This window comes from Macrotis lagotis, chromosome 2 (genome assembly GCF_037893015.1).
Source record: "Macrotis lagotis isolate mMagLag1 chromosome 2, bilby.v1.9.chrom.fasta, whole genome shotgun sequence".
Lineage (NCBI taxonomy): Eukaryota > Metazoa > Chordata > Mammalia > Peramelemorphia > Peramelidae > Macrotis > Macrotis lagotis.
In genome coordinates, this window is record NC_133659.1 from 254,957,108 (window position 1) to 254,972,854 (window position 15,747).

The 15,747-nt window shown below is 39.6% G+C and overlaps 1 protein-coding gene across 1 annotated transcript; it reads left to right on the forward strand.

Moving 5' to 3' along the window:
* Positions 1-301: 301 nt before the first annotated feature.
* LOC141511622 (keratin, type II cytoskeletal 4-like) lies at positions 302-11,675 on the forward strand. Its single transcript, XM_074220740.1, has 9 exons — positions 302-796; positions 3,357-3,571; positions 4,216-4,276; positions 6,468-6,563; positions 6,799-6,963; positions 7,427-7,552; positions 9,288-9,508; positions 10,803-10,837; positions 11,425-11,675. Exons 1-9 carry the CDS (start codon positions 302-304, stop codon positions 11,673-11,675), a joined length of 1,665 nt encoding a protein of 554 aa, XP_074076841.1.
* Positions 11,676-15,747: the final 4,072 nt, after the last annotated feature.

The following is a 15,747-nucleotide window of genomic DNA, read 5'->3' on the forward strand; positions in this document are numbered from 1 at the left end:
CCCTCATATTGCCTAGACCAGCAGATAGTCAATAGATAATTGAAAAAACCTGTTAACCAAGCAGTTATTATTTGACAAACTGTTCCCTAGATGGATGACCTTAATTTATTTTCATGTCACTTTTTAGTTTATTGCTAGAAGGGAACCAAACCCCTACATTTGTACACCAATTACCTTGGAGAGTTGCCAAAGCAAGCAGGGAATATAAAAGAGGATCCTTCCCTTCTTCCATCAGAGTAGGACTCAGTAGTCTTCTTGCTCTTCTCTTTAGCTCATCCTTACTCACTCTCCTTTACCTATCATGAGCAGGCAAGTTGTCTGGAGATCCCAAAGTGGAGGTTATAGCAGTGGCTCTGCTGTCTTGCCTGGAAGGAGCCAGAGAGTAGCTGGAAGCTCCTCTGTTCTGAAAGTTGGAAGCTGTTCTGGAGGCAGAGGCTCTGGCTCTAGCAGTCACAGCCTTGTCAACCTTGGAAGACACAAGAGCATCCTTACCAGTGTGGCAGGGAGAGGCTCAGGCCAAGGAAGCCTAGGCTATGGAGGCTACACAGTGAGCAGCTTTGGAAGTGGAAATTTTAGTGGTGGCAGTTTTGGCTTGGGAAACTTTGGCCTAGGTGGTTTGGGCGGTGGGTTGTTTGGCCCTAATGTCTGCCCCGGTGGAATCCATGAAGTGGTGACCAACCAGAGTCTTTTGGAGCCTCTGGATGTGAAGATAGACCCTGAGGTACAACAGTTGAAGACCCAGGAGAGGGAACAGCTCAAAGTTCTCAACAACCAGTTTGCTACCTTCATTGACAAGGTAAGTCCCAACATTTCTCATTCAAGGAGCCAGGAATAAACTATATCAAAAATCTGCAAAAGTTTACTACACTTCAGTGGTTATCTATCTTGTCTAACAGGAAAATGACTAAGGTTTTTCAAGTACAAGGATAAAAGAGACTCACTTTATCAAAAAATTCTCCAAAATGAAGGAGTTAGAACAAACTTTCATGATAACTTGTCCTTGGTAAATATCTGGTTTCAGATGTGAAAATGGAACTTTCTATTTGATTGGGAAATCTATTTTTGAATGAACTTGAAAATCTTGGATCCTACTTATTCATAATCTCTATATAGTATTTTAAGGTTTACATCTTTTGTACAAGGTCACATAATTAAGTATAGGGTATGGACCCAGATCTCTTGATTTCAAGGCCAAGGCTCTTTTCCTTATACCAAGATATCATAGAAGACCTTTTCTTCCCTGACCTTTTCCAAGTCTTCCTTCCCTAGTCTTAATTAATGAGACTTTAGACTGGATTTTAGATTGGTATGTGGGCAATGATGATAAATGCCTGTAACCCCTTCTACAGGTCAAGCCAGAGGCTGGCTCTTGAGCTCTGGAATTCTGAGTTGTAGCAAGGATTAAGGTGATGACATGTTTTCACTGAATCCTATTCAACTATGGCCTTATGGGAGAGGAAAAAGATAGTGGGTCAAAGATTTGACTTCTCATCAGTAGTCAGATTGGGCTGCGAGTGGCAGTTGTACTTCCAGCATGGATTAGATATTAGAAAGGAAAGAAGAGAGAAACCAAAGAAGGAGGAATGAAAGATGAAAGGGGGGGGAAGAGGCAGGGAGGGATAGTGTGAAGGAAAAGAACAGAAAGAGGTAAGGAAAGAAAGAGTGAAGGAGGGAAAGAGTAAAGGAAGAAAAGAGGGAAGGAAAAAAGAAAGGAAAGAGAGAAGGAAGCAATGAGAGAGGGATGGTGGGAGAGAAGAAAGAAATATCTATGTAGGATTCCCTCCACTAGTATAGGTTTAAACATTTTATTCAATAATTCTTCCTAAATTGATGGAACCAAGAAAACCCACCTGTTGGTAACCATCTGTTTTCTGTGATAAGCAGAGCTTAACCAGACTGGTATTCAATTTGTTCCCAGGGTCTCTCCAGTTTGCTGTTATGGATGGATGAGAGCTTGTGTTTCTTTGGAGCAGCATTATTGAATTATACTCTTAGCAATGGAAGGGACCTTGGAGGACATAATGTTATAAAGTCTAAGTCTTGTTTTCCACTACTTCATCCCCCACAAGTGGTTCTCCAGGTTTCAAAAAACCTAGGTCCCCATCACCCCAAGATGATTGATTGAAGAGGAATTTAAAAGGATGGGATCAACTGGGCAGTCTTCATTGAATTAGTATTTGGGAAAACTTTGGACACCCTGAAGTTGTTATTATCACAGTGGACTCTTGAACGCTAGGGTAGGGGCTGGTGAATTGTTGTGAAAGAGCAGGAGGATTTTTTTTGAATATGAGATGACTATCATTTTTCTTACACCAAAGAAATGTCATATAATAGACTCAAGAGAAAGTTCTGCCTTAGGAGAGTTTAAGAGTAGGGAAAAATCAGTGGAGGGACCAGCAACTTCCATTGAAAGCCTATTGTGGGCAGAACCTTGAAAGATATATACAAAAAAAAAAAAAGAAGACAGGGTCCCTGACTTTGTATTTATCAAACAACTTAAGAATGCTTATAACTAAATATACATAAATACACACACACACACACACACACACACATATATATATATATGAAGCAACATAATACTAACTAGGAGGATAAGGACAGAATAGAATGGAGGGAAGGTAATCTGGGAAGGATTCCTGGAGGAGGGGACCTTTGAGCCAAGGTTGAAAGGAAGGTTGGTAGGGGAAACCTTGTAGAGATCTAAGAATGCAGAACTAGAAAGCATATTAGTGACTATTTAGCCCACAGTGGTCCATTTCCTCAGAGAAGAAAATGGGCCTAGAAAGATGAAGTGAGTGATGAAGAATTATGGGTAAAGGAAAAAATATGAATTAAATGCTTACTATGCACAGGCACTGTGCTAAATGCCTTATAGAAATCTCATTGTAAGAATCCTGTATGGTAGGTACTAATAATGTTCTCATTTTACAATTGAGGAATTGAGGCAGAGGTTAAGTGATTTGTCCATGGTCACAGTCAGTCTCTGAGGCTGGATTGGAACTCAGGTCCTCCTGACTCCAGTTCCATTACTCCATCCACTGGGCCACCTTGGTGACTAGACAGGAAGAAGCAGAGCTGGGAGAGAACCCAAGCTCTTTATAGGGAATGACTGTGTCATTGGGAGTGAGAGCTGCTACAAAATGGCTATGTGCTTTGAGTAAGTCCCTTTTTCTTTCTGTGTCCTAGTTTCCTCATCTGTAACAAAAGGAGGGATGGACTAAGTGATGTCCAATGTCCTCTGGTGCTCTTAGATCCCAGGATGCTGAGATTATGAGAAGGGCCCTCTGGAGGTCCCAGTGTCCTCTGCTCTGAGGCAATCTCTGTTACCTATAAAGTTTTTTTCCTGATTTCAGGTTCGGTTCCTGGAGCAGCAGAACCAGGTCTTGAAGACCAAATGGGACCTGCTCCAGCAGCTGAATATCAGTACCCGCCCAGCCAATCTGGATCCCATCTTTGAATCATACATCAACAGCCTGCAGGCCCATGTGGACACTCTCAAGGCTCAGCAGAGCCAGCAGGATGTGGAACTGAAGACCACTCAGGAGTCAGTGGAAGACTTCAAGAAGAAGTAAGTGGAGCCCATGTGGTAACTGTTACCATCTGTGGAAAGCAAATGTCATTTTACTTCCCCTACTTCTGAGGAGGTCTGAAAGACAGTTTCTCTCATGTGCCTGGACCTCAAAGAGGGAGCCTATGTCTTGTTTTCCATAGACTGCAATCACCCAACAGGTGCTCCTGCTGCTCTGACCCAGGGAAGAAAAGACATTTCCCTGCAATGAATATAATAAGGACTTCACCATGTATCATTTAGGGCAGGCAGACTGGTTCAGTATTGTTAAAAAATAACACTATTGTGTTAAAAGGCCGAGTTCAAATGTTGCTTATCTGGATACTTACTAGCATGTGAAGTTGGTCAAGTCACTAAACTTTTGAGACATGAGTTGTTTAAATTAGGAATTTATAACTTTTGTGTGTGACTTGGACCCCCTTGACTGACTGGAGAAGTCTGTGTTTCTTCTCATTATATTGTTTTCAAATGCATAGAATTTCAAAGGAAATGAATATCTTTTAAATATAGTTATCTATATTATCTACCTGTCTATATCTATATTTATATCTAACCATTTAGTAATTAGAATTTAGTTATTAGAACATCTCTGGTGATGAAAGTCTTACATAATTGGTCATCAAGTATCATTTCAATTTTGCCAGGCATGAAAGAGAGATCAATGCCCGTACAAATGCTGAGAATGACTTTGTGGTGCTTAAGAAGGTAAATATAATTGAATATCTCAGTAGGTGTCAAATCAGTAGGCACCATTTTCCTGGTCTTGAGAAATCTTATTTCTTCCCTCACTGGACCCCTATTATTCCATTTATGAATAATTCTAGTCCCCAGTCTACTTTTCAGGTCTATGTGATTTGGAGCTCAGTGAAATCTATAGTGATCATACTGATGATAAGGAAAATGTAATCAGTTCTTGGGTTTTTGCAATGAAAATTATTGTCAATAAATCCTGCATAGCATAATGATTGCTTTCTACCTTCTTTGCCAATATTCTTGCCAATTGGTGACTTTGATTGCATGAAAGTACAATCTCCTGGTGTGTAAGGAAAGTTCTTTTAAATCAAAACATGGTTTAGTACTTTTAAAAAATTAAATTGATTTTCTTTTTTTTTTTTGCAAGGCAAATGGGGTTAAGTGGCTTGCCTAAGGCCACACAGCTAGGTAATTATTATTGTCTGAGACTGGATTTGAACCCAGGTACTCCTGACTCCAGGGCTGGTGCTTTATCCACTGCGCTACCCAATTGCCCTGATATTCTTTTAGTAAGAGGGTTATTAGCTGGTGCAGTGGATAGAGGACTGAGCCTGGAGTCAGAAAGACTGATCATCTCTTAGCTATGTGATCCTAGGCATGTCATTTAACCCTGTTTGCTTCAATGTCCTCATATGTAAAATGAACTAGAGAAAAAAATGTCTTTGCCAGTGTCTTTGCCAAGAAAATCCCAAATGGATTCTTGAGGAGTCTGAAATAACTGAAATGAATAATAGTTTAGTACTTTGGTTTATTATGAATTACTTTTTCCTATCCCTGAAGGGGACTAAGTATGGTTGAGATTGACAATAACCTAAGATAGAAAATAGTTCAGTGGGGGGTGGGGAGCGGAGCCAGGATGGGAGCATGAAGGCAGGAATTTCCAGAAACTTGTTCCCCCCAAAACTCCAAAAGCCATCAAATTATGACTCTAGCCAAAATCTACTGTGGCAGAACCCACAGAAAGACTGAGTGATACAATTTCCCAGTCCAAGATAACTTAGAAGATTTCCAGGACACATCTGTTCTAGGGACCAAGGTTTGGAAAAAACTGCAGCACAGCATAGCCAGGCTGGACACCAGGGTCCCTGGCAGAAGGAGCTGTTTTATCACTGGGAATAGCCAGAAGAGGTGATGAGAGAACTCTGCCACTAGAGTGACTGCAGAGCCTCAGAGCCACCCTATGGTGAGAACCTGCAGTGGGAGTCAAAAGGGCCACCCAGCACATCCAGAGTTCTCAGCCCACAGATGGCATGGAAGTTAGGGAAGACTGCAGAAATCTCTCTCCTGTCCCTGGAGCAGGACTCAGCTGTTTGCCCACACTCAGATCCAGGTTGCAGTTTGGGTTTCCACACTACCATAGCTGAGCAGGGACCATCCTCACAGCTCCAGGGCAAAGGGGAGGGCTTGAAGCCTCTCATAAGACCTTGGAAGAATTAAGATCCCTGTAGATTGTCCCAAAAAAAAACCCCAAAGCTTTGGAAGTGCAGATATTTCTCTGCAAGAACCCAGGAAGAAATAAAATTATTCCCCCAAAAAAGTGTACAAAGACTTATGATAAAGAAGGCAACTCATCCCAGAGACAGAGCCATTGAAATCTGAACACAGACTGAAGTACATTTTTTTCTCTTTTATTATTCTTGAGGTTTCTCAACCTTCTGGTGTGGGGAAGGGAGTTTATCATTACTCTCACAACAAGATTATTGTAATAATATAAAATAAAAAAAGAAAATAGTTCAGCAGCAATTTGAGAGGTAATGTCACCTATCCTTAACATGGTTCAGGGAAAAGCAACAAGTAAACTGAAGGAGTGGATTGGTGAACCTGGCTGCCTTTTTGACCTTACAATATCAGTGCCAAAACTGGAAGTCATTTCAGAGTTCATCTTATCTTTCTCTTTCATTTTATACATGAAGAATCCTAAGAAATCTTGTCCAAAATCACATAACCTGAAAATTAGAGAATTGGAATTTGAACTTAAAATACAAAAGACCCTAAGCCAATTCTTCCCACTCTGACTTTTTCTCTTGTGCTTTTGCCAGACCAACAGATACACCTGTACTCAGAACATATTCAAGAAGTATTCTGGCATCAGGAGTCCTCCCTAACTTCATTTTTATATACATTTTCCCCTGCTTGATTTTAGGATGTGGATGCTATCTACACAGCTAAAGTTGATCTTAGCACTAAGGTGGACAATCTTCAGCAAGAAATCGAATTCTACACAGTTCTGAATGCAGCTGTAAGTATAGGGGCTATCTCCTTCAATCTAACCATCATAGTTGGCCCAGGAGGCCCTATAAAACAGAAAGACAAGGGAGAAAGGCTCTCAGGAGGGAAGGAGCTCTGGTTTGATCTTTAAATTTGTGAGTAGATCTTAGGGGTGAGATGATTCTTCAAACCTTGGGAGAAAGAAGAGTCAAAGAAGAAGGTGACTTCAATAACTTCTAAAGATCAATCCAAACTATGTCTTTCAGGAATTGGCCCATAAGCAGGAAACTGTTAATGACACCAGTGTGATCCTTTCCATGGATAACAATCGTACCCTGAACCTGGACGGCATCCTGGTTGAGATCCAGACTCAGTATGAGGAAATTGTTGAGAAGAGTAAGGCAGAAGCTGATACCTTGTACCATGCCAAGGTGAGTGAGGGAACCAGACAACTAGGGCACAATCTGATCTTGGAACCAGTACTTTTTTAAAATTCCTTTTAGGGAATGATTAAATGGAAGAATCTCTTATCCAAAACTTCTAGAAATTTTGTCCAGTAGAGAGTAGGTTTTATTGGACAACTTTGGAGAGTTTATTTTATTTTCAAGGCTATATCACCAAGAGAACTCTCAAGGGTTCATGCATGGTTCTATCTGAAATCTAATGCTGCAAACTGGTTCAATTCTGCATTGACTGAATTATCTCTCTATAGTCAGTGATTCTAACTACAGGTCAGGTTGTGCTTCAAGGCATATATCTAGTGGACTTAGTAATTCTGTTCAAGATGACCTTGAGTGTACAAAGAAGAGGACTAATTCACCTGAGAAGGGCTGCCATCATCTGGGCAATCTCCCTTGACTTCCTTTTGACTCTGCTCTTTTCCCTTCACTCTAGTACCAAGAACTTCAGATCACTGCAGGGAAACATGGGGAAGATGTTAAGGTGCTCAAGACTAAGATCAGTGAGCTGAACCGAACCATTCAGAGAATACGTGCAGAAATCGACCGTGTCAAGAAACAGGTAGGGGCTGTACTTTCACTCTTTTGTGGTCAAAATTACCCATGCCTATGGTTTCCAGCTCAGTGAATGAACACTTTTTGTCTCCAGACAGAATATTTGTTTCTCGAAATATGTACTAAGTGCTGCTCATTCAGGGAGAGAAACAGGGACACTGGAGGGGAAAGAGCTTCAGAATAAGAAAGTGTCTTAGTTTCTATCCTTAGGAAATTTGTTTTAAGGTTTTAGTAAAGAAGATGTGAATAAGTCATGAGAAGGTAGTATGGTATGGAAAAAAACAAAATACTAGAGCAAGAGTGAGAGACTAATAGAGTGATCAAATTGAAAAAAGAGGAAGGGAAATAAGAACATAAGGAATGAAGAAAAGGAAGAAGAAGGGAGTGCAGAAAGGACAAAGGAATCAAATATTTATTAAGTACCTAGTATGTTCTAGAAACTATTCTAAGGCCTTAACCTATATTTCCTCATTTGATCCTCCCAAAACTCCTGGGAGGTGGGTGTTATTAATATCCCATTTTGCAATTGAGGAAACTGAGACAAACAGCAGTTAAATAACCTAGAGTTTCACTTGCTTCAGTCTTTAATTTTACAGATGAGTTTCATGACTTAGTGTGAAAATCAAGACTAGAACCCAAATTTTTTCTAGGTTTAGTAGGTTCAAATTTCTGATTTGATATTGATAAAGTAGATTTTCATGGGAATGGCTCTTAACCTCTCTTTGTTTTAGCTTCTTTATCATACCTTGCACAACTCACTTCATAGGATTGTGAGGAAAGTGCCATGTAAATTTTAGAGCTCTGTTTAAATGTCAATGAGCATTACTATCAATGCTTATTGCTGTTAGTGTTAGTATTGATATAACTTGGCTCCTGCTTGGCTCACATTCATTGTCCATATCCCATTGAATAGGTGGCATTCCTCCTGGAACAAGATTATAAAAAGGGGAGACAGTCTGGGATAGCAGGTAAAGTTCTCTCTGTGGAGAGAATAAGAATAATAACAACAACAACAACCAGAACTATTTATATTGGATTTTAATGTTAGCAAATATATGTAAAAATATTTTAGCTCATTAGATCTTCACTTAAATTTTGGGAGGTAGATGCTATTATTATTCTCACTTTACAGATGAGGAGTCTGAGACTGAGGGAGATTAAATAACTTGGTCAAAGTGACACAGAGACCATCAGAAGAAGGCAATGAATTCAGGTCTTCTTGACTACAAATCCAGTGCTCTATCTGTTTTCCCTTTTGTTGTTCTTTAGTTTTTTTGAGTCATATCTTATTCTTCATGACTTCATTTGGAGTTTCTTTTTGTAAAGATATTAGAATCATTGCCATTTCCTGGTCTATTCATTTCATAGATTAGGGAATTGAGGCAGAGAAGATTAATTAACCTGCCTAGGATCACCCAACTAGGAAGTGTCTCTTGCTGGATTCATACTCATAAAGATGAGTCTTACTGATTCCAGATTCAGTGCTCTATCCATTGTGCACTGTGTCTCCTAGCTACCTCAAAAGATCCATGTGCAAACCTCAGTCCTGATACTGTTTTTGATATTTGATCACTTAAAGTGTTGACTTCATGTTCTTCATCTGTCAAAAGAGAGGGCTAGACTGTATTGCCAAGACTCTTAACAGCTCTTCATCCTGATCCTGTTCATTGGAGAACTTCCTTATAGATGAGTCTCTAACATTGAATAAGATCCACAGACTCATCCCATTCTATCCTCTGCAGAATGCTTCAGTGGAACAGGCCATCATGGAGGCTGAGCAGAAAGGTGAGAAAACTGTCAAAGATGCTGAGGACAAACTGTTCCAGTTGGAGGTTGCCCTGCAGCAGAACAAAGAAGAACTCACCCGGTTGCTTAGGGACTACCAGGATCTGCTCAATGTTAAGCTGGCCCTAGATGTGGAGATTGCTACCTATAGAAAGCTACTGGAGGGAGAAGAGAACAGGTGAGCTCAGCAAGACATGCCTCCTCCTAACTGTTCCTGCCCTTGTATAGAATGGAGTCATGGGACCTTAGAAACTCAGAGCTAAAAAGGACCTCAGAGGCCATCTAGTTCAATCCTAATCTGGTCAGGTATCCTGCTACAACCTTCCTCACAAAGGTTATTCAACCTCTGGTTGAAGACATTCAAGGATAAAGAATTTACTATTTACTACCCATGTGTCTCATAATTTCGGACAACTCACATTATTAGGAAGTTTTTGTTTGGTTTATTCTCTTCTATCAAACCAATGTTAGCCTCTCTTGAGTATATCTGATCACTCTGTAGTCTTGGATATACCTGCCACTCTTCATTCATTTACAATGAATCCTAAAATGCCTGGGTTAGTTTAGAGGCTATGTTCAATAAAATCATACTTTTCTAGCCACGTTTGTTTTGCAATTTTCTGAATAGAGAGATTGCATACTTTTTATCCCTTATCAAATAACCCCCCTCCTTCCCCTCCCCTCAGTTTTGTGGTAGGATTTCCTTTTGGTTGAGAAGATAGGGTGAGTTATGCCCTTTTCCATTTGACTTTGCCCATATTAGGCATAATCATGTTCTCCTTCAGATGAGTCTTTGGTATCTTGGGCTGACTTTAAGAAAGGATCAAGAAAAGGGACAGGGGAAGTTATCAAGGACTTGAGAAGTGGAAATCAGGCTAATATTGAGCTGTAACTAGTAATTCTGGCCCCTTAGTGGAAACAATTTGAAGATCATGAAACAAATAGCTTGAAGTGGTGCATTCAAATCAAATTTGTAATTTCATTATGTAAAAAATGACATTTTCAATTGAGTCATTTTCAGTTGAGCAGGAAGGGAGTAAATATAATGGCTAATAGGTATAGGTATTTAACAAATTGGTAGTTTCCTCAGTAATTAAGTGCTTAGTTCCTAGTCAGTAAAGATTTCATGCTGCTCAATAAGTTCATGTGTTAACATTTGTGCTTTTAAAATTTTGGTATCCTGGGGTTAGTCACTCACTGTAGGTGGTCTAATGATTTTAAGGAAGGATAATGTAGTACTAAAGAAAAGGGTGATAATAAGAGAGATGAGTAGAAAGTATCTGGGAAGCAGCAAAGTGTCTGGGAAGAAATGGTTAAAAATGATTTTACTTGTAACTCATCATACTAGCTTAGAATCAACTATGTTGGAATTCTTTAATAGAGCAAGGGATTAACAAAACCTGGAATTCTTTCCCAAACCTCACTTCAAAAAAAATGACTGTTAGTTGTATTTTTTCTTTCTCTTCTAATAGGCTTTCTGGAGACCTGTGCAGTTCTGTGAGCTATTGTAAGTAGCTTACATTGGGGTTAGGGGAAGAATTTTGTTGAGCATCTCTTTGTTTTCTGGTACAGAAGCTCCCTGCATCTTTGAATACAAAGATATGGCACTGGGGAACATCTAGGGGTTGCAGGATACCCAGAACAGAGGCAAGATGGGAGGTGATGGTGGGAGAAGTATGACAGGTTTCTTAAAACCTAGGATGAGGAGTTGAGATTTGGTCATGAGTCCTGGAGGGATGGATTGTGACTAGAGGGGGGGGGCAGAGACAGAGAGAGGGGAAAGAGACAGAGACAGAGACAGACAGAGGCAGAGACAGAGGCACAGAGACAAAGACAGAGACAGAAACAGAAAGAGACACACACACAGAGACAGAGAGACAGAGACAGAGAGAGACAGGCAGTGAGAGCCTGGAGGGAGGTAGACAGACAGACAAAGATGTGGCAGAGAAATACCGAGATAAAGACAGAGACACAGAGCTCAAGTTCAACTCATTCTTGAGGAAGATGATTCATGATTATGTGTGAAGGATGGATGACTGGGGAACTGGTATGGGGCTCTTCAGGGTCTTGAACTTCTTTTCTTTCTCCCTATAGCTGTGGTTACCAGCAGTGTGTCATCCACTGGGTCAGCAGCCACAAGCCTTGGTCATGGGAACAAGAGTTCTGGAGATGGAAGCAACAGATACAGCTCAGGAGCTGAATATAGCTCTGGCACCAGTGCTGCTTTTGGATCTTCAAGGTCCAACTCTGGATCTGGAATCTTAGAATCTAGTTCTGGGAAGACCCAGGGTTACAGCTCAGGACAGGGAAATCAGGAGGGCTCCTCTACTGGAGTGAAGTTCTAAATTCCTGGCTTAGATTTTTGGCATCCTCAAATTTGCTTAGATTATGATCTCCCATGTTCTGGTCTCTGATCCATCATCCTCCAACATATGCTATCTAGAGATAGAGGTCTTTTGAATCAAAAGCAGATTTCCTTTTTCTGTTCATCCCTCTCGGTGAAACTGGGAAGGCAGGAGGAAGATGATTTTTAGTGGGGTTTTTTTGGTTCATCTTTTGTCTTCCTTCCTATTTGGTCCCCATTATTCCTTTTTCATTCCTCAGAATTCCTACCACTCCCCCTTTCCCATCAAACTGCTGAAAAAAATCTTTTTTCCCCCTTCTTCCTTTTCTACCCATTCCTGATTTTAAATAAGAGGCACAATCATGAATCAATTTGTGTCAGCCCATGATTATCTACTTCACTAGAGGGAACATAACCCACAGTAATGGATTATATCCTTTGGGGTGTGCATTATTGTATGACATTATTATTATTAAAATTATTTGACAGCAGGGTTTGTTTTCTGCTCAAGCAGATTTTTCCATCTCTTAACACATCTCAAACAATGGAGAATAGGTAAAGTCCAGGAACATGCCAAAGGGCAGATTTGTATCTAGAACTCAAACCTTTTCTATATTTGAATCATTGAAAATATTTGATTCCCTAAGGACCCAGTAGATTTTTTTTTTTATTTTGGATACCATATTACTCTTGGAAGGTATAAGTAAAACCCCATGAAAAGGACTGAAGGGTGTAGTTGCCACCAAATGTAGTGTTCAGCACAACATAGGTCCCTCATAGCTATCTGATCTCAGGAAGAGGATTAATATTCCTTCTATGTAATTGGGTCAGGTGAAATGTAAGAATTAAACTAAATCTGATAATATTTGTCAATAATACTTGTTGTCTATGTTTTTGTGCCATGTTTTAAAACCTTGGATATTCTCCTTTCCCTTTCTCTCTATATTATCAATAAACTTCATAAAAAATTTAAATTGTGTCTAAATATTTGTCATGGTTACCAGAAAAATGTTCTGTAGTTTTCCCTAATCATATTCCCCACTCTATCACCTCCTTCAACCAAGACAGGAACAGCTATCCCTTATGTAGTAACAGAGAATATTATATTAATTACAAGGAAAAATTGCTAACAATTTACATAGTGCTTTCTGATTTACAAGACCATCTTCCTCACATCAACTGCAAATCACCCTCATTTTCTGTATTAAAAAACTAAACCTCAACTAGGTCATGTGATTTGCCAAAAAGTTACATCTCGAATAGGTCTCAGAAAACAGATCTCCAAAATCTGGGTCTATTTCTCATGGATGATATCATTCATTTCTGGTTAGCTTTGCTAAATGTTTTTGTATGGAGGCATGAATATGGATTTATTTCTTGTCATGTCATCTCATATATCATCATCCTTGAGACTTAGGATGAGTTAGACATAACTCGGGAAAGACAAGAAAGCTGACAGGTAATACAAATCTTCAACCCTTATCCTATGTCCTGTGTTGGAATTGGACAATATTAGAAGATGATAAACTTTAGGGTTAAAATGGATGTCAGATAATGAATCAACCAAATCTTTCTATTTTAAAAGGAGGAAATTGGGGGCAGCTAGGTGGCACAGTGGATAGAGTACTGGACCTTGTGAGTCAGGAGTGTGTGGGACAAATGCCACTTAAATAAATTTCAGAGATTGTAAGGGGATAATAGACAGAGTATGTGGCCATGAGGAGTTCATCCTGAGAGTCATTGAGACCTGGGACAACAGGAATGTCCATACCAGAGTGCTCTGAACTCAGGAAGGAGCTCTGGCCCTTCTCTCTCTTTGTTCTCCTGCCTTTCATCCTTATCTTGTTGAATATTCTCAGGAAGGACCTTTTGTCCTTATCCCTCTGCCTTTCATCCTCATATTGTTCAACTGTCCCAGGAAGGAGTTCTGGTACTTATCTCTCTACCTTTCATCTTTATCTTGTTGAAGATTCCACATTTTTCCAGGATACAGACCTTTTGTGGCATACCCGTTACACTTCCACAGGCCTGGAGATGAGGGATGCTGATACAAGGGGACTAGGCTTATATATACCCTTATTTCAACTATGTGAGTCAGAGATGTAGCATATACCTGCAATAAACTCCTTGCTTATCTCTCACTGGCTGACTTTCATTATTGAACATGCAGGACATGTCCGGCGGAGCTCCCCGAAGAGTTGTGTGAAATAAACTGAGACCCGGTTGCCCAGAGTGGACCGCAACAAGAGATCTCTCAAGGTATGAAGAAAAGGCTTTATTCGTTTCTCGAGAAACGGGCCACAATCAATTAGAGAGACTGAGGCAAAAGAAAAAGGCCCAAGAATCACATTTATCCTAACTCGATCCCCCCCACCCCCAACTGACCCACCCTCGTTAATGAGGATTGTGGTCTTGCAATCTAAACTCGAGAACTACCCTAGGGAAAGGGGCATAGAATTCAAACTGAAACCAGATTATCTCTTTAGTCCCAGGAATTGAATGATTCTCCAGACATCAACAGATAAGATGAAGTCAGTTGACTCCAAGGAGTTTGCTTTGTCAAGGAGGGGCACATAGCTAACCAGATTCAATCTATATTTTACTGAAGAAATCTCAGAACTTTATCCCACACAGGAGGAACTGAGTTCAAATCTGACCTCAGACACTTAATAATTGCCTAGTTGTGTGACCTTGAGGAAGTCATTCAACCCTATTGCCTTAAATGAAACAAAAGTTTTTTTTTTTAAAAAAAGAGGAGGAAATTGAGACTCAAATAGAATATGGGATCTGCCTGAGATTATACTGAGAGAAGTCACCTTGATTAGCTATATTTATGACCAGTGATGTTTTCATATTTAGGATTGATTTGATACTGAGTTCTTTTTTAGGAATATAGTTCCCAATTATAATCCAACTCAATTCAATATTTGCTAAATTATTACAGTGTTCCAAGAACATCACTCACATGTATACAAACTAAACACATTATATAATGTAAGCTCCTCAGGAGTACAGACTTTAATTTTTATCTTTGTAATCTCATATGTTTTGTAGCTTCTAGTAGTCTTTAATTTTTATCTTTGTATGTCTAGTAAGTTAGAGAATCTTTGGTGATATGATGGAGTCAGTCATATCTGATTCTTCTTTAAACATAGTTTGCTATTTCCTTCTCCAGATCATTTTGCAGATGAGGAAAGCAAAGCAAAATGGGTTAAATGACTTGCTTAGGGTCACACAGCCAATAATTGTCTGAAGTCAGATTTGAATTTAGGAAGATGAGTCTTCCTGACTTCAGGTCAGTACTTTATTCATAGCAGCACCTAGATGTCCAATAGTGATACTATACTATAGTATTATATTATCTAGAGTTCTTTACCAATACTATATTATAGTAATACTAGTAAGTATCTCTAACTTAATTGAAGGACACTGTGTACTGTGTAATTGAGGTCAGGCACAAATGGAGAGTACCTTCTAATGATGTTTTCCTATGATGATGTGGAATGCAAAAATTCAGGAGAGACTGGAGAACACAATGGACATTCTGTAATTGGTCAATAAATATTTATTAAGTACTTACTGAAATGTAAATTGTAATCACTGAAAACTGTCAAGATTTCTTGGAGTTTACCAGCCTCAAAACACTGGCTCTCTCTTTTTGGCCACAATAGGTCTCAGGACAGGCACCACTTGGGCCCTGATTGGCTCAGAGTGAATGTAAATAACAGTTAATTGTGTTTTGACCAGAAACCCTGAGGGTCTTCCCCTCCCAGATTGGTTTTTTAAAAACAAAAACAAAAAAGAGGCCATTCTTTGCTTCATTTCTTTCTTTTTCCTTTTTTTTTTATAAATTCATTTATTATTCCAACTAAATGCATAGTAGTTCTTTATTTACCTAGCCTGATCTCCATATGGACTTTGCATCAGTCAAACTGAGAGGTGTTAAAGCCTTTAGCTTAAAATAGTCAAAGTCTCCACTGCATACAGGTCCATTTCCATTCATCCAGATCTATATCTGGCCACTGGATCTAGATGTTCTGGAGGAAAAAATGATACTGGTAATTTTCCATAGC

Coding starts and splice junctions, on each gene's coding strand:
- LOC141511622 (XM_074220740.1), top strand. CDS start 302: ATGAGCAGGCAAGTTGTCTGGAGATCCCAAAGTGGAGGTTATAGCAGT. Junction 6,964..7,426: donor ATACCTTGTACCATGCCAAG/GTGAGTGAGGGA, acceptor CCTTCACTCTAG/TACCAAGAACTTCAGATCAC. Junction 9,509..10,802: donor CTGGAGGGAGAAGAGAACAG/GTGAGCTCAGCA, acceptor CTCTTCTAATAG/GCTTTCTGGAGACCTGTGCA.